Source organism: Scyliorhinus torazame, chromosome 10 (assembly GCF_047496885.1).
Source record: "Scyliorhinus torazame isolate Kashiwa2021f chromosome 10, sScyTor2.1, whole genome shotgun sequence".
Lineage (NCBI taxonomy): Eukaryota > Metazoa > Chordata > Chondrichthyes > Carcharhiniformes > Scyliorhinidae > Scyliorhinus > Scyliorhinus torazame.
The window spans coordinates 110,964,207-110,983,164 of NC_092716.1; the positions used below are offsets into that span (position 1 = coordinate 110,964,207).

The 18,958-nt window shown below is 43.9% G+C and overlaps 1 protein-coding gene across 3 annotated transcripts in view; it reads right to left on the minus strand.

Annotated features, from left to right (window-relative positions):
• Positions 1-18,502, minus strand: part of sf3b3 (splicing factor 3b, subunit 3) — a 57,222-nt gene extending 38,720 nt beyond the window's left edge. The window contains exons 1-8 of one of the 3 annotated variants that reach the window (XM_072518603.1): positions 18,304-18,502; positions 15,552-15,680; positions 13,787-13,942; positions 12,359-12,529; positions 11,645-11,817; positions 5,392-5,533; positions 3,454-3,566; positions 1,884-2,021 (exon numbers count right to left, since the gene is read on the minus strand). In XM_072518603.1, the coding sequence (XP_072374704.1) occupies positions 1,884-2,021; positions 3,454-3,566; positions 5,392-5,533; positions 11,645-11,817; positions 12,359-12,529; positions 13,787-13,942; positions 15,552-15,621 (963 nt within the window). In that variant the 5' untranslated portion in view covers positions 15,622-15,680; positions 18,304-18,502. Of the gene's footprint in view, positions 1-1,883; positions 2,022-3,453; positions 3,567-5,391; positions 5,534-11,644; positions 11,818-12,358; positions 12,530-13,786; positions 13,943-15,551; positions 15,685-18,303 lie in introns of all 3 variants that reach the window. The other 2 variants (XM_072518602.1, XM_072518604.1) reach the window with 2 other exon arrangements.
• Positions 18,503-18,958: the final 456 nt, after the last annotated feature.

Here is an 18,958-nt window from a genome sequence, read left to right on the forward strand (position 1 = left end):
TTTTTCGGGTAACCCAGTAGTGCTGGCCATGCTAAAAATACAGAGGCAACTACGCAGCACTTTAAAGTAGGCAGAGATTCGAGGACGATACCGATCAGGGACAACCATTTGTTTGAACCAGCTAGGGTGGATGCCAGATTTAGGTGATGGCAGTAATGGGGATTTGTTCCTGGAGGGGGCAGCTGGCGGGTTTGCAGGAATTAGTGGAGAAGTCTGGGCTTGCGCAGTTGTAGGCATTCGGGTACTTGTAAGACCGGAATTTTGCGAGGAAGGATTATTTGAGATTCCGATTGCACCGCCTGCATCATTGGTGGAGAGGGTGCTGCATTGGCTGTGTTGGAGCAGGATTATACATCAGGCCTCTATGGGAGGCAGCTGGCAGAGGACGGGGCCTCGATGGAGGAGATTAAAGGCGAAATGGGAGGAGGAGCAAAGGTGAAGTGGAGGAGGGTGTGTGATATGAGGCTTTGTGGAGAGTGAATGTCACACCATCGTGTGAGAGGCCAGTGCTCATCCGACTGAAGGTGGCATGGATGAGTCGGGTGTAGAAGATAACTGCGAGCATCGTGGGAGGGTCCAGCGAGCCACGCACATATGTTCTGAGCATGTCCTAGCTAGCAAACTTTTGGGGCTCATTCTTCAGCACCATGTCGCCGATTTTAGGCAGGGAGTTGGAGCCAGGCCCCCTGGAGGCCACATTCAGGGTGTCAGAACTGCCCGAGTTGGGAGCGGCAGATATTTTAGCCGCCACCTCGTCGATTGCTCGCAGGCAAGTTCTTCTGGAGTGGAGGTCAGCTTTTCCACCCAGTGCCTCAGTGTGACTGGAGGACCTTCTGGAATTTTTGTATTTGAAGAAAGTTAAACACACGTGGAGGGGGTCGATTGGGAAATTATATACAAGATGGGAACTGTTTGTTATGTATTTTAAAGTGCTGGTCACGGTCAGCTGTTTGGGGGGGGGGGGGGGTAGTTTTTGTGTTTTGCAATTATATATAAATTTTTACATGTTCAATAAAAAGACTTACCAAAAAAAAGAACCATCAGTTTTTCACTATCTAGTTCAGCGCAAGGTAAAGTGCCTCTCTAGACATCGGCAGCATTTAAAGTCTTTACGCATGGGCTTCAGAGAATTAATTGACAAAAGAAAAAACTTTTGGCAACAAAGCAGTAAACTTAAAAATATGCATCAGAGAAAGGAAAAATGCATTGTTAAATGTTTACTCATTCTTGTATTTTACAAAGAATGAGAAAGCATGAATTATTATTTAAGAGTTAAGTGACAAATATACTTGAACAATCTTTTTGATTAACTTGCATCAGTGAACTATTCCAGACCGGGAATCTGATCTTAGCACACTATAATAGCCAATGTACACCCAAGCCCTTAATTAAATATTAAAAATGAAAGAAAAAGGCAGTCTAGTTGCAAACATTAATGTGTCGCTGGTTGATGCAATGCATGAAGTGTGCTAAAGTACTGAGTGTTGGGTAATGGTCAGCCTGCTTGGCACTTTTTGCTTTCAGCTCTCACTGCTGGCTGGCAGTATATTGCCTCTTCATTAGCAAGCCCTCACTGTACTGCCTCCCTGTGGCGACATATGTAAACTGAATATGTTGCAGACCCAGACTAAGCGACAGGGAAGTCGGAGGAAGCCTAGCTCCCAGATCCACGGCATACAGAACCACCCACAAACCAGAATAAACCGACAGAAAATCCAGAGCAGAGTCCCGTAAGTAGTAATCTTTCAACTGTCGGGAAGCTTTCCAGCAACACCTGCAGCAGAACATGTAACAAAACAGTAACGGTTTCATCCTTTCCTCTGGACAATATTAGCAATGTAGAGAGGAGTCGCTGATGCTTTGGCAACTTGGGACCTGCTTACCATGTCCTCGTCTGTTTCCAGTGTAATTTTGAAGATGTCCCCTTGTTCAGTCTGTGCCAGAAAGAAGAACATGGACTTTGTTTTATGCGTAGCAGAGCAGACGAAGATCATTCCTCTCTCGGGATCATCCAGGTCATTCTGGAAGGGAAAGTAGCCATCATATTCAGTGTCACATGTAATATGGTTCGACAGAAATCATTCCACTGGGATTTCATTACAGGTTAACCTTCATAAAATATAACAGTTTTATTTAGTCTCTCAGTTGCCCCCCTCCCCATTTGCCTCTCAAAACTGACTCATACTGGGTTGCAGTTTTTCAGTAAGAACTACGCTCTAGTATCACACCAAAATGACCATGTTTCATTTTTCAGCTGTGCAGTGTTAGGTTAGACCCCAGGGGGACAACAGCACCAGAAATATGTCCACATCCAACATTTACATCAGGAATCATTGCATACTGATCAGATGCAGAATCCAGATAATTGTACTCCTCCTTAGCTCAAAGAATTGGAAACTAAATGAAACACAACCTTAGCACAGCTGGGGATTGAATCTGCTAACTTTCACTATGTGAATTAGGACATTAAGGAAGGAGTTAAAAATACTGAGAAACAGGCAGCATGGTGGCGCAGTGGTTAGCACTGCTGCCTCACGGCACCGAGGTCCCAGATTCGATCCCAGCTCTGGGTCACTGTGTGGAGTTTGCACATTCTCCCCGTGTTTGCGTGGGTTTTGCCCCACAACCCAAAAATGCGCAGGCTAGGTGGATTGGTCATGTTAAATTGCCCCTTAATTGGAAAAAATGATTGGACACTCTAAATTTATAAATAAATAAAAAATACTGAGAAGCTAAAATATATACACTTGATATTTAGTCACTCCCTTCCTCAATATAGGAACATGACAGGCCAAACACAATACAATCAGGATAAAACAGTCCTTGCCCAAAGGACTGCAAGACCTGGACAACACTTGGGCTTGGGCTGACAAGTAACCTCTGCACCACATAAGTGCCAGGCAATTACCATCTCCAACAAGAGAGACTTTCAACCATCACCCCATGACATTACCATCGCTGAATCCCCCATTATGAACATCCTGGGGGTTTACCATGGACTAGAAACTGAACTGGCCATATAAATACTATGGCTACAAGAGCAGGTCGGAGGCGGTGGCATAGTCATTGGACTAGTATTCCAGAGACCCAGGGAAATTCTCTGGGGATCTGGGTTCAAATCCCACCATGGTAGAGGTGAAATTGAATCAATATATACAAGTCTAATGATGATAATAAACCCATCTGGTTCACCAATGTCCGTTAGAGTTTGTGGAACTTTGCTGTGTTTCATGAGGTAACAACAGTTTAAAAATAACTCGCTGGCAGTGAACGTTTTGAGGACGTATAGTGGACATGAAAAGTGTGATTACAAAATGCAAATTATTTCTCCAGTATCCTCAGCCAGTATTCAAATTAGATACAAGTCGAAATATTTTTCGTGCTTAAACCATGAATGTTATATTTCTGCCAATCTGCATAGGCAATGGTGCACAAAGTTAACAAACTTCTTACCCTCCTCCTGGGGATGGGGCACCGGATGTCAGGCTGGTCCCCAAAATTTTTATAAGTGATGTAATTTTCAGAGCAGATTAGTACACCGCTCGGTCCATCAGAGCCTCCTGGAACTGGAGTAAAGAAATATTTCAATTTAGATATTCCAAAGAGAGGACTGGACCCCATTCCTGAAGTTTCAAAATAGGCACCAAGTAAGGAAGTTAAGCTGCATTACTAATTGAAATAAAGGAAGAAGTTGAAGAGGAATAGATGAGAAATGAATGCAGAAACTCCTAGGAAACGACCAGCATGCCGGTCAGTATCCAAAATGACTGGTCAATGTTTCCAGAGTTTGGATATTTTCCTGCCTGAACATTGCCCTTTTTAAATCCCTTTACGCTGATGGGCCTGTTTTGCCAACATATTCGATTCTCAAATCATAAAGCTCAATGCAACTTTTATCTGGACCATATTGCCTGCGAGGAACAGCTAAGAGCAGAAGCAAGAGACAGCTGAACTCACAAACACTTACGGGAGTTTGGGAGTAGCAACTCATAACTCAATTTTGGAATTCAATTTTTAAATATTTATACATTCCATGACTTTGCAGTGAGGGAGAAAGCCTGCTCTTTTATTCGACCCAACAGCCGTGGCCCACCCCACAGGCAGCAAAGCTAGATATGTTCAGCGTTCCTCTTGCTGCATTGGATTTCTCTATCTGTCACACTGTCAACATGCTCCAAGCATAATTCTCTCCCTCCCCACATCCTCTCCAAAGCCTCACCCTCAACTAAGTCCTGCTAAACGTCATCACCTACTTTTGCTCAAGCCAGTGTTGGTGAAATAAAGTAATTCTGAAATCAGCCCGAAGATGAGACCTAGTTATTTATGAATATCAGATTCACCATTGCATAAATGAAAAGCTCTTCGACAAAACCATTATAACCACAGAAGCCAGGGAGTTACAAAGTTCAGGACAGCAGGCACAATTATTAAGCCCGTTTTTCAATATTTTGTCATTGATCTTGTTGGAGACCTGTTAGGGAAGTACCCAAGCACAGCAAGGCATAAAACGGGGGATAGAGTACAATTGGCCATCCCAACCCCCATCCATTCAAATATCAACCTCTCAAATTAGGTAGAGGTTACTACAGCTGGTAATGGAATTCCTTTGTATTTCTTGGACAGTGTCAACATATAGTCAACTCCACTTTGGTGTAGGTTTAGACACAGAGGACAGTTTCCCAGACTTTGCTGAAGAATATTTGTCAACTATGACCTCACACTGAGACTCCGTACCATACCACGGTGACATTTCCTGCCGAAGTAGCCTTTCTAAAATTAATAATTTAATGTCAAGTTAGGTTTTTTCATTGCCCAGGTTAAAACAGAAATAGTTAAAATTGCCAAGACCGTTGCAGCCAAAGAAGTCTTTTATCCCATCGGCCTGGTATAAATGAAAGGTCAGTGGCTAACTAACTGTCCCAGTCAGTCGTCCTACATTAACACCAATTTCATCATGCATGTAAAAATGCAGGATAATGTTGGGATAATGTTCACTCATAAGAGAGTGGAGGGCCAAAGGGCAGAAGTCGCAGAATAAGGGGATGCTCCTTTAAGCCAGAGTTGAGGAAGAATTTCTTCTCAAAGAGCGGTAAATCTTTAGAAGCTGTGGAGGCCGCGTCCCTGAACATTGTCAAGGCTGACAGCGATAGGTTTTTAAATCAGCAGAGGAATTAAGGATTCCAGAGAGAAGGCAGGAAAGTGGACTTAGAGAGAGTTAGATCCACCATGATCTTACTAAATGGTGGAGCAGGCTCGAAGGATTGAATGGTCTACTCGCGTTCCTATTTCTTATGGTTAACACAAATGGCAACATATAATTTGTTTTGGCTAAACAAATGCGAGTTATTCACGCATTCCAGTCTGAATCCACCGGGAGCACTCTCAGCATACCTGTAATGAGGAAGTTGCCATGTTCCTCCAGAGGTTCACTGTACTTTCTTACAACGTGATTCAGGCCCAAGTCCAACTCATAGAACGTCAACGTCTGTTGAGTGTTAGCAGCTGCTTCACCAGTAGGATCGCTGTCTGCCTCCTACAAATAAGAGATAAAATTTCAAGCAAAGAATACAGGCTGTTAACAATTTAACTAAACAGTCCTTTTAATTCCCAGAATTTAATCACTGATGATGCAAAGAATGATTTCTCATTATGCATTTGAACATTATACAGAATTGAGACAAGATGTGCTTTCCTCATCTGTTGGGAGACACGCGTAGTGGCCATTGTTTATTTCTGGACCTATAAACTTGACAGGCTGAGGACACTGCACATGTACTTGATCACATTTTGCACCCCATGCAGGTTAACAGATAGCCATCTAGACTGGGCAACTTAAATTTGGGACCTTCTTCGTCTGTACAGTGAGACAATTTTTTAACGACTAGATCAACAGTGGAGTTCCTAAAGCTCCTGGTTCCAACGTACCATAAAATCACGGACGTTTACAGCACAGAAAGAAATCTATTTGGCCCATCAAGCCTCAGCAGGCATTCTTCAGTGCAGGGCAATCCCCGTCACTCTGTGCTCAGTGTTCATAGAATCCCTACAACGCAGGAGGCCATTCGGTCCATCAGTCTGCACCAACTCTCTGAAAGAACACCTTACCTAGGCCCACATCCACGGCCCATCACCGTAACCCCACCTACCCTTTTGAACACTAAGGAACAATTTAGCATGTCCAATCCACCTAACCTACACGTTTGGACAGTGGGAGAAAAATGTAGCCCATGGAGGAAATCCACACAGACACTGGGAAAGGTGCAGACTCCGCACAGACAGTGACCCAAGGTGGGAATCGAACCCAGGTCCGACACTGTGATGCAATAGTGCTAACCACTGTGCCACCGTGCTGATAGCATAGTGACATACAAGCAGAAAGCTCAATTTGTTTTCCTGCTTCCGACTGATCCATTAAGATGATGGAATAATGATGCAAGGGCCAGAGGGTCAATCTACTATTAATTATAGTAGTTAATTTCAAGGATTTATTCTTGGCCCTTTTGAATTTCTCAGCTACCCATGGCCCAACGGTGACACCTTTTAGAAACAATAATCCAGGACAAAACGTTTTTTCTAAAAAAAATTAGAGTACCAAATTAATATTTTCCCAATTAAGGGGCAATTTAGTGGCCAATCCATCTAACCTGCACATCTTTTGGGTTGTGGGGGCGAACCCCACGCAAACACGGGGAGAATGTGCACCCAGGACAAAACTAAGAGTTGTTTGGCTAAATATGGATTTGAGTCCAAACGGCACAAAGGAGGTCATTTGGCCCATAAGGTCCACGTCAGCTCTCTGTGCAGCAAGTCAATTAGACTCACTTCCCCCGCCATAATCTTCCATCAAATACCCATCCAATTTCTTCTTGAAATTCTCAGCTAGTGTGTTGTTTAACCCAGATCTAGCGTAGGTCAGCAAGCACAAGGTTGAGGATGAATGGTGTTGATGCCTTATTTGTTATGGTTTAGTGGTAATTACATTGTTAAACAGGTGATGGGTATTCGTACTCCAATAGAACATAAATGGGAATAGCTGGGACACTAGGGTATGGTGTAGTGTTGACTGTAAACTAAGTCAATAAACTCTCTCTAGCAAATAAAGCTCCTTTTGTACCAATTTTAACAAAGAACTGGCAAGAATCTGTTTATCAGAATTAGCACTGCTGCCTCACGGCGTCGAGGTCCCAGGTTCGATCCCGGCTCTGGGTCACTGTCCGTGTGGAGTTTGCACATTCTCCCCGTGTTTGCATGGATTTCTCCCCCATAACCCAAAGATATGCAGCAGGGTAGGTGGATTGGCCATGCTAAATTGCCCCTTAATTGAAAAAAAAAAGAATTGGGTACTCTAAATTTATCATAGAATTTAGAGTGCAGGCCATTTGGCCCATCGAGTCTGCACTGGCTCTTGGAAACAGCACCCCACTCAAGCCCATGCCTCCACCCTATCTCTGTAACCCAATAACCCCACCCAACCTTTTTGGACACTAAGGGCAATTTATCATAGCCAATCCACTTAATCTGCACACCTTTGCACTGTGGGAGGAAACCGGAGCAAACCCACGCAGACACGGGGAGAACTTGCAGACTCCGCACTGACAGTGACCAAGCCGGGAATCGAACCTGGGATCCTGGAGCTGTGAAGCAACTGCGCTAACTACTGTGGTACCCATTATAAAAGAAAGAAATAGCTTATGTGACAGATGTGGTCGAAAGCTCAATCTGGAGAGAAACATGACACTGAGGCAGAAAACAGTCTGTTTCAGCCTCTGACAACTGCCGATAAGAGAGATGGAGTTGGTAGCTAGAGAGCAGAGTTTGCAAAATGTTCCCTAATAACCGGTCCTTGAGCCGCGCGTTGGAGGGCTCCCGTTCGGGAACGGCATTGTCGGGGAGTAACACCCAGTCCTAGGGCCAGCGACGGCAGTAAAAGTCAGGAGACAGCGCACTGAGAAGAAGGAAGTAAAAAAACACCAAAAAAACGGCCGGGAAAAAGGCGGCTGAAAGTCCGTTGGGGAGTGGAAATGTCACCGCGGGGTCAACAAAGAAAATGGAGGCTGGAGCGCCAGGGGAGGCCGCAGTGCTTACGGCTGAAGAAATAAATAAGGTGATGGCTGCGGAATTCGAAAAGCAGTTGGCGCAGATTGCAAAATGTATGGAGACCGTGAGGAAGGAGATGAGGGAGGTTTTGAGTGTGCTGGTGAAGGAGACGGTTTCCCCGGTGATGATGGCGGTGGCGAGCGCAGTGGCGGAAGTGCGAGAGCAAGGGGAGGCGCTGAAGGAAGTGGAGGAGACGTTATTGCAGCACGGTGATCAACTTATCTCGATGGGGAAGGAGATGCGGAAGGTGATGGATACTAACAAGGATCTGCGAGGAAAAATGGAAGATCTGGAACACAGATCCAGGCGACAGAATTTGAGCATCGTGGGGCTGCCCGAAGGAGGTTGAAGGACCGAAGCCGACGGAGTATTTTGCCGCGATGCTGGCAAAACTATTGGGGGAGGGGGAGGATCCCTCCCGACATGAACTGGATCGAGCTCATCGGTCGTGGAGGCCTGTACCAAAGGCGAGTGAGCCGCCAAGGGCAGTGACTCTGTGCTTCCGTAGGTACAGTGTGAAGGAGAAGGTCCTGAGCTGGGCCAAGCAGAAGTGGGTGGTGCAGTGGGCTGGAGCTGGTATACGTGTATACCAGGACTTTACGGTGGAGCTGGCCAGGAGGCGGGCTGCCTTCAACCGGGTGAAGAGGGCACTGAACATTAGCAAGATGCAGCGCGCGGCATTGTATATCCAGCGAAGCTGAGGGTGATTTATAAGCTCAGGGACTTTTATTTTGGAACGGCGGAAGTAGCGGAGGAGTTTGTGAAGGCAGAAGGACTGTGGCAGAACTGACAAATTGAGGAATGGGCATGTGCCGATGTAACCACATGACTGTATTTTCTTCTTTTTTGTATCACTGCGTGCGGGTGTTGAGGCTAAAGGAGCCAATGTTGTATATATTTGGACAAGGGAAGGGACGGGACTTTCACTCAAAATGAGGGCTCTTTGGGGTGTAGGTGGATATGCGGTGTTTGTGTGCTAAAAGGGGATCTTTGGGCTTTCCTAGATCCGGGCAAGGGGGAAAGCCAGCTAGTGAACGGGAGTGAGGTTGGGGGAGGGGCTGCGGCCATCGGAGCCTGGCAGAACAGGGTCCGAGTGGTCTAGCCGGGGTGGAAAGTTGGGGGGAGGGAACAGAGGTTGGAAGGAGTTTTACAAGAGGCAGTGGACAGGAGGAGCTGGAGACTTGGGGGGGGGGGGGGGGGGGGGGGAGACGGACAAGGTGGGGGTTGGGGAGCTGTGTAGATTAAGGGTGACTACGGGTAATCCGATTCCTTTTTGCCATTTGTTTATGTAAACATGCGGGTTGAGGTTTGGTGGGCGGATGGGATTGTTGTTATTATGGGGATTGACATATCTTGCTGATTATTGATGGGTGTAAATGTGGGAGAAAATGTGAAAAAGGAGAATTTAAAAAAAATTTTTTTTTTTTTTTTAATAAGAGAGCAGAGTTTGCAGCAAGGACTGAAGATGGTAGCTTCCAATGTTTATTTGGAGAAGATTTCTGCCCATCCAGTATTGAATGCCAGACAAGCAGCATGTCCTGTGGGCGGCACAGTAGTAGTGGTTAGCACTGTTGCTTCACAGCGCCAGGGTCCCAGGTTCAATTCCCCCTTGGGTCACTGTCTGTGAGGAGTCTGCATGTTCTCCCTGTGACTGCGTGGGTTTCCTCCGGTTTCCTCTCAAGTCCCAAAAGACATGCTGGATTTTGTTTATTGTCATGTGTACCGAGGTACAGTGAAAGGTATTTTTCTGCGAGCAGCTCAACAAATCATTAAGTACATGAAAAGAAAAGATATAATAGGCCAACACAAGGTACACAATGTAACTACACAACACTGGCATCAGGTGAAGCATACAGGAGTGTCGCGTTAATCAGGTCAGTCCATAAGAGGGTCGTTTAGAAGTCTGGTAACAGCGGGGAAGAAGATAAAAAACAAAGGTTAGTAATGTTAGTCTTACGAATTAAATTTTAAAAGATTAGAACGACTATAAGATAAGTAAAAAGAGGATCTGTTAGGGAGAGCTCGCAGAGAGTTGCCACACTCCGGCACCATCTTGCAGTTAGGTAATTTGGACATTCGGAATTCTCCCTCTGTGTACCCGAACAGGCGCCGGAATGTGACGACTAGGGTTTTTTCACATTAACTTCATTGCAGTGTTAAGCCTACTTGTGACAATAAAGATGACTATTGTTATGAATCTGCCAGATTTACCAAGTTACTCTGAAAGTGTTAGAAGAAATGAAACCACATCAAACTTCAGCGTAACTATTTTGAACACCCAGACCAGGCCTGGCACAGGATAGCCCCCACACCCCGACTAACACCTCAGTGTAATTCCAACACCCACTTCGGAAGCCTCTTTGATGTAACAAAAAATGTCACGAGAATTACAGAAGCATAATCAGACAAAAATTGATACACAGCCAAATAACAAGGCATTAATTGGGTAATTAAATGTTTGGGGAAAAGTGGGATTTTAATGAGTGCCTTAAAGGACAAGAAGAAAGTCGAGACATTTGAAGAGAAAATTCCAAAGCTTAGAGAATAAACAACTGAAAGCATAACTAAAAAAGGGCGGGCAAAGGACTGCTCAAAGCTAGAAAATGCAGAATTCTCGGGACAGGATGGTACAGAGATGGGGAAGAGCAAGATTTTAACGGCATTAACACAGATGAAAATGTCAAATTTGACATGTTCAGAGGACTAGAACCAATGCAACTCTACCAGCACAGGAGTGATGGGCGAACAGGACTGTCAAGGGATAGGATACAGGCTCTGTACGAGTTGAAGTTTATAGAGGCTGGAAGATAGGAAGCTGGCCAGGAGAGTATTGGAAGACTCAAGCTTGATGGCAACAAAAGAATGAATGAGTTTTAGTTACAGATGGGCTACGGCAGGGATGAAGACAGGCGATGGTATGAAGAAGTGGAAGCAGGCGGTCTTGGTGATGGAGGACGACAATGAGCTTTCTAACTCAGTTTGCAGATCAAATAGGACACTGATTGACAAAGATCTGATTCAGATTCACGGCAGTGGTCAGGGAGGGAAATGGTGTCATACGTCGGAGATAGGACCAAATACGCTGGCTTCATTCTTCCAAATGATTAATTGGATGAAATTTATGATCAAAACATAAAAGCAGTGTGAAAAATTTTAGGCAATGACAAGCTTATGACTGCTGGATCAGAGATACAATAATATCCCCAAATATATTTTTCAGAGAAGAGACATGTTTCACATCATTTAATCAGCAGTACACAATGCTCACTCAAGCCTGATCCTTTTCGCACTTGGCAGCAATACTCAAGACACATCAGGGGTCACTGAACTGCTATCAAGAATGGAGGCCTTGACTAACTGAATCGAAGTTCAACTCAGTCGGATTGAGATAGCTAATCTCAACCAGCTCCTGTAATCTACCGCAATGCTTTAGACTCCTGTTCTATAGAACTCCAGTTTCATTAGCAGACATTAGATGCCTTTAGTATATTTAAAATTTGTTTTAGAATGTTACAATAGTTGTATTTAACTACATCAATGCAAATACCTCATAGTCCATCTCAAGACAAGCAAACATAGGATTCTCAAAGCCCACATCCACACCAACCACATGATACACCAGTGTGTTTGCTTTGTGTGCTTCTAGTGGTGAGGAGATGGTGAGACGAGCAGCAGCATCTCTGTTCAAAATATAGACCAGCTTTTGCTTCTCAATGGCACCTGGTAACACACAGATCATTTAAGTTACAAAACCACAGGGCAGTCATTAAATAATTTATTCTGTAAACATATATAGGTCCCAAACACACGGTGGACAAATGTACACCTGGAATAGTGCTCAACCACACATATTAGATTATAGGATAAAAGCAAATTACTGCGGATGCTGGAATCTGAAACCAAGAGAAAATGCTGGGAAATCGCAGCCTGTCTGGCAGCATCGGTATAATCTACGAGATTAAAAGTATCTGTTCACACCATGAGTCGGTCTCACTGATTATTACTAGTTAGTCGGTTATTACTGGTGCCCTCACTGTTCCAATTAATGGGAGTGAGATGGCATGAAGAAATTATCCTGGATTCCTGAGCCCGATTACGGTGTTAGTCAAACAGATTGTTGCTCACACTTTTAACATGTCTATCCAAGGGACATGAGACAACATCAGGGTAAATAGAAGTTGAAATACAGATCAACCACAATCTAATGGAATGGCAGCGTAGCCTCAAGTCAGTTCCTGTCCTCAGGTACATTACCACTCACCTATCATAACGGCACGGCCTTTCGGGTCAACTGCTAGGTACTGTCCAGGTACAATACGGCGGCATCCACTCTTCCCAAAGGTTTCCTGATGGACCTTATCAAAAATATTCTTGGATGGCTGATATTCCAGGATAACGATCCTACCAGAGTCACTACCAACTACAATGTAATCTGTGGACAAAAGAAAATAAAGTTTGGTAAATGCTTGTAAAGCTTTTAACCAAATAAACTGAAATTATCAATCCAAAGACAACTGCAGTTACACAAACAGTCGCAAAATGCCTTCACAGCAGTTTCAGAATTTGAATTTAATAACCTAGAAATAAAAAACTGCTATCAGTAAATGTGACCCCAAAACTTTCAGATTATTATAAAAATCTAACTGATTCACTGTATTCAGGAAAGGGAACCAGTCAGTATCAACTGGCCTGCTTTATACGCAACTCATCTCACACCAACATGGTAGACGATTAACTGCCCCCTGAAGAACATTTGGACACCGCCACCTTCCAAAGGCATGAAGAGATGCCAGCCCTGCTAGCTACATTCTGCTGCAGTAATTTGAAACTGAATGCAGGAGCCAGAGGCTATGAAGAGCAGGATGTTGGGATTAAAATGAATGACTAGTTTCTTCTTTCTGGCCAGTGCAGACACAATGGTCTAAATGGCCCCTTTCTGCACCATAACTTTTCTATGGTTCTATATTCAGAATGGCTGTTGGAATACAAAAGACATCCTAAATAAGGGCAAGTTTAAAAATTAAAATCACCATCTAGACTCAGACTAACAATATCATGCACTATTCTTTGCATGTTTCTAAAAGATTTTGGACTATAACAAATAAAAGTACAAAATGTTAAATTAAGGATTTTTCTAGTTAATACATTAGACAATTTTTTTAAATTTCCTGAAATTAACAACCCTAAATAATTCTGACTGGTATCCAGCCTACAGTTAAAAAGCGCACACAATTTGTTTACTTCAACTTTTATCACCCTACCCTCCCATGTTAAACTATTTGATAGCACCAGTCAAGTTTCCAAACATTTTCATTGATGCTCACAAAGCGGACCCATCTCAACATCGGTCAAAAAGCAATTGGAGCCCCGCAGCGCCGAGGACCCGGATTCGATCCCGGCCCCGGAGCTTACACATTCTCCATGCCTGCGTACGTCTCACCCTCACAAACCCAAAGATGTGCAGGGAGGTAGATTGGCCACTCTAAATCTCTAATTAAGTAACTGATTGTGATTCATCAAACCCACCATTGATGGACATACTCCCAGTGGAAAAACGCGAAACCATTAGTCACTGACCCAAGTTACACAAGACCAGTAGGGCTACTTCGACAATAGGGAAGAAGATGGAATCAGATGAGGGAATTTTGATTAGCTGAAATAACTAAATCCACATTTCTAAAGTTCTTACCTTTGGTACCTCCAGTTAACCTGAAGGCCATTAGAGAACGAATTATCCCAAAGGCCTCCACCGTAAGAAGTGTATGTACCTTCCCAGTATTTGCATCTGGGCGGAGTAACTCCAAGATCTTCCCCCTGGAAACAACAATCTCCTGCATTTTGGTGCCTACAATACATGCACAAGTGTCAATCAGGAGGGCATTTCAAACCACATTTCCCACTCCATAAAGTTGCTATACAAATACTGATTTTGCAAATAATCCATGGGGTCAACGGATACACTAAATGACAAACAATTGATGCTGTTGGAAGGCAAGTTTATTTTGTATAAATAACAAGTGGTTTAAAAAGTACAGAAAAGTAATTATGCTAATTCTTTATAAATCACTGATTAGGCCTCAGTTGGAATAATGTGTTCAATTCTGGGCACCATGCTATAGGAAGCTTTGAGGAGGTTTACTACAATGGTCCCACAAAACAGAGACTAGATAAGCTGGGAGTGTTCTCTTTATTAAAACTTGGAACCTCCTCCAGAGATGCTCAAAATCGAGGGATCTCAGTAGTTTCCACCCAATCTTCACCCGTTTCCATTGGAAAAAGTGAAAGAACTAATTGGATGAAGTTTTTTTTATATGCAGCAAACTTTGATCTAGAATGTACTGTTGAAAAGGAAGTAGATTCCATAACTTTCAAATGAGAACTGGCTAAGAATTTGAAGAGGAAACACTTGCACAGATGTGGGCAGAGGGCACGGTGGTGTTTGACGAATTAGAGCTCTTTCAAAGATGAGAGAGACCAAATGCTTTCTGCTCATGATTCTGGTGAGATACATTTTTCATACAGTGACCGTTTAAAATTTAAAAATAACTTGGTTTCAGCTATTCTTTCCTTGAGTTGCTCCGACCTGTGTATTTCCAACACCACAGCTGTCCCAGAGAAAGGAGTGCAAATGGTCCCACCAAACAGACTAGAATTTTTTTTTTCAGCAAGTGCAGGTATGAATAAATATTTCCCCTAACCGCTTTTTAAATTTCTAATAAAATGTATACCTGCTAAATAGACTGACACACCGGTTTGAAGAAATTATCCCCAATTATTCAGGAAGCGTAAATGATCAATATCTGCCATGCACAAATCTGCTCAATGCACAGCAAAAAAAAGTTCACAGGAATCTTAGAGAGTAGGTGGGACACGGTGATGGGTAATAGAAGTCAGTCTTAGTTCAGTGGAAGCATTCTTGCTCGACACAGAAGCTTGCGGATTCAAGACCCACCACAGGCTTTAATGTGGGTATTCTAGGTTAGCACCGAAGGGGGCGCTGTGTTTTGGAAGTTATACCAAGGCCCCATCTTCATCTCACCCAATGGCACTATGCTCAAAGATCAGAGGAGTTCTTCTTAGTGTCCCTGTCAAAATTTATCCCTCAACCAACTCATTAGAGCAATTACCCGGTCATTTTCACCTTGCTGTTTGTGCAAATCGGCTGCTGCTGCACTTCCTAAATGTGGAAAGTGCAAGACCAGAAATTATCATTGTGATGTAATCCTTAGTGCAGGTCCTAGTGGCCAGATTTCCTAGGCGAAGAGTAAGCTTGTGAGGTCTGCCACTGCCCACTGTGCCATTTCCCTGCATGGGCCAATGCAGTGCCTTAGGAGAGGACAAGGCACTGAGAGGGAAAAAGCATTATGGAAATGTGAATGGACTTTAAGTCCATAAAATAAGTTGAACAAAGTTAACAGAAGTTGAAGAAAAACAGCTCAATTATAGATGCTCACCTGAAAAGTTTCCATGAATGGCATGCGAGATGCCAGTTGCTCTCTGAAGAGTCAGGTTATACAAAAACATGATTTCAGTGCTTCTGTTATCGCCAAGTATGAAAGGTCACATCCAACTTCCAGCCAAGACTGGCTTCAGAGAGAAAGAGAAAAAATTGAACTGAGCAACAATAGAAATGCTTGAGATCATGAGATCAAAAGATTTAACAGTCAGAGTCAAAAGGCAACACAGATGTCTGACTGGTGAGATTTTTTTCAAATTTTGGGCAGTCCCGCCCTTATTGATCAGCGATAGCATATTTCTGTAACCAATGGACAAACAGCAAAATGATTCTCCAGCTTTGCTTTCAAATTGTAGCAGACCCTCAAAAATGAAAGTATTAGCTTCTAAAAATGTAATTCCTTGTCTGGGAACAATTTTCACCAGTAGAAACATAAAACACCCCACAAAAGCCGTCATCACAAACATGATTGAATTTCTATATTGCACCTTGAGGCATCAAATATCCCTCTTTGAAGTGCTGCGCCTGTACTGAATTAACTAATCCCAGCTGGAGCAATAATCAAGCTACGACCATCAGCCTCATGTGTTTCTGGGTATGGGAAGGGAAACAGTCTGCACGTTCCTACTTTCGATTCAAATCACTCCCGCTGGAAAGGACCATCAGGTTAGAGATGTAACAGGTTCACTAGTCATGCTGGCTCCCTCAAAAACGACCACTTGGGCGAGAGAACAGAAGTTGGGCATGACACTACAAACAAGAAACAACTTCAGGCAAAAAAAGTAAATGTCAGTTGGAAGGGAGTCCTTAACTGCTGACTTTAACAGTTTAGACTTCACATAATCAAGCAGAAAGTTTGAAATTCTGAACATTAAAATCGCTAACCTATCAAGCCCCTCAGTTCATAAAGAATCATCAGGCACTGTCTCCAAAAGTAAGACTCAAACGATCAAGAGCTGGGACAAGTAAGTAAAATTCTAGTTACCAAACTAAATTCAGGAAGAAACAATTTCAGCTGCACAAGCAGATCAACTAGCTGCAGGCCCCCCAAAAATCAAATGCAGCAGCCATTAAAGATTGCCTCAAAAAGCATCCAGAGGGAAATGTACTGTGGCTCTCGATAGGGATTCAAAAATTCAGAAACATAAATAAAAATAAATCACCAAAAGTAAAATGCACTCTCTGCACACGTGCCAAGAGGCAACCTGGCAGTTACAGCATATCCTGCTTGGCAAATCATTTACCCGTTATGGTCACCATTTTAATGAAGTATTCAATTTAAAAGGTGAGTTTTATTGTTCCTAAGTCCTTGCAGTGCAAGTACAGACTTCATTATCAAATATACCGTTGCAGAAAGTCTTAAACGTTCTCCTACCACATTGTGCTGCCCACGGTGCACAGTGGTTAGCACCACTGCCTTACAGCACCAGAGACCCAGGTTAAATTTCAACCTTGGGTGACTGTGGAGTTTGTACATTCTCCCCGTGTCTGCGCCAGTTTCCTCCCACAGTTCAAAGATATGCAGGTAAAGTGGATTGACCATGCTAAATTGCCCCTGAGTGTGGATTTGCAGGAATAAGGCTGGGGATTGGGCCTAGTGGTCCTTTGGTGGTCTTTCAACAGGTTGGTGCAGATTCAATGGGCCAAATGGCCCCCTTCTGCCTGTAGTGATTCTATGTTCACCATTGCAGGAAAGGGAATCTATTACGTATTGCTTTTACACCATGTTGTCTGCAAATCCATTTCAGACCACAACTAATCTGCAGCTTAAAGATCACAATTTATGTTGATTATACAATGTGTAAGACATCTCAAACAGCTCCAGTGTTCCATTCTGACCTTCAACTGGTATTATGAGATAAGAGATCCTATGTCATATAAGACAGTTTTGAGTAGTCTAGGGCTATATTCCTGCAAGTTTAGAAGAATGAAACAATCTAATTGAAACATAAAATTCAAAAGTAGCAAGATGCGGGGAACATGTTTCCTCTGGCCGGGAATCTAGAACACGAGGTCAGTTTCAAATGAGGGCTCAGCCACTTAAGAGCCACGGTGGTGAGATTTCTTCACTCGAAGGAGGGTCTTGAATGTTTGGAATTCTGAACCACCAGGGTAGATATTCAGTCATCGAGTATATTGATGGTCCACGGTCAATAAATACTTGGGAGCTAAACAAATTAAGGAATATGGAAGGTAAGAGTTGAGGGAGATCGGTCATAATTTTGTTGAATGGCAGAGCACAGTAGTTAGCACTAATGCTCATAGCTCCAGGGAGCTGGGTTCGATTCCGACCTTGGGTGACTGTGGAGTTTGTACTTTCGCCGTGTCTGTGTGGTTTCCTCCGGATTCTCCGGTTTCCTTCCGGTCTAATGATGTGCAGGTTAGGTGGGGTTACAGGGATGGGGCAGGGGAGTTGGCCTTGGCAGGGTGTTCTTTCGGAGGGTCGGTACAGAATGGGTGGGCCAAATGACCTCCTTCTGCACCGTAAGGATTCTATGGGTTAAGACTCAGCTGATTAGCGCATGCGCCGGGTTGCCAGCAATTGGCCGCCCTTTTCAAAGTATTTTTTAAATGTAGCCGCCAGCTGCGGCCCAGCAGCTGCTTCTTTAAGTCTAATTTCCCTCTCCTTTTGGTCGACCTCATCGGCCTCCCGCCTGAACTTGACGAGCAGGACGCTCTTTTTCTCCCCCACCACCCAACCGTCACTGCACTGTAGGCCCCAAAGCCTGTGCCAGCCACCCGCGACTCACCAAACAAACCGTGGCAGCGCCCCAGCTTACAGCCGCATCGATCGGCAATACTGGGATAATTAACACCGCCAGACCTCCCGGAATCAGCAAAAGCCACGGTACCCGCCGTGGGATGCAGGATGCCGCCGATAAGCCCTCAGATGTTCCGCGCCATGTTCCTCTGTCTTGTTGGCCCCGCAGCTGCTGGGCTGCCGTCAGCCCGGGGTCCTTGACACATGGTTAGGTGGCCAGCTCGGGCCTGCGTTAGGGCGCGCATGCGCGGAGCGGGCAGCCGTTCGGAAAAAAAAACACTGGACATAAAATATTTTTAAAATGTTTAACCAGTTTTGCAAATATAAGCACAGTTACAAGACAGATTGCGGTCTAATATATTTTCAGGCACCCATTTAGACAATGTCCCATACAGTTCTCTATATTGCTTGCTGTTGAGCAGACATAAATAAAAACACTATCAAAATATTTGCAGTCAGTACTGCTCTAAATGCAGAATTTCCAGTTATTCTTTCACCAAATACTTCAACACAGTTTAAACAGGCTGGAATTATAAATGCAGGTTTTATGGTCATAGAATATAAAAGTCTAATTGGGAATTTGTTTTCTCCTGAGTTGAAAATTAAGGCTGGTTTACATCTGATGGGCTTTGATGAATAGGGGA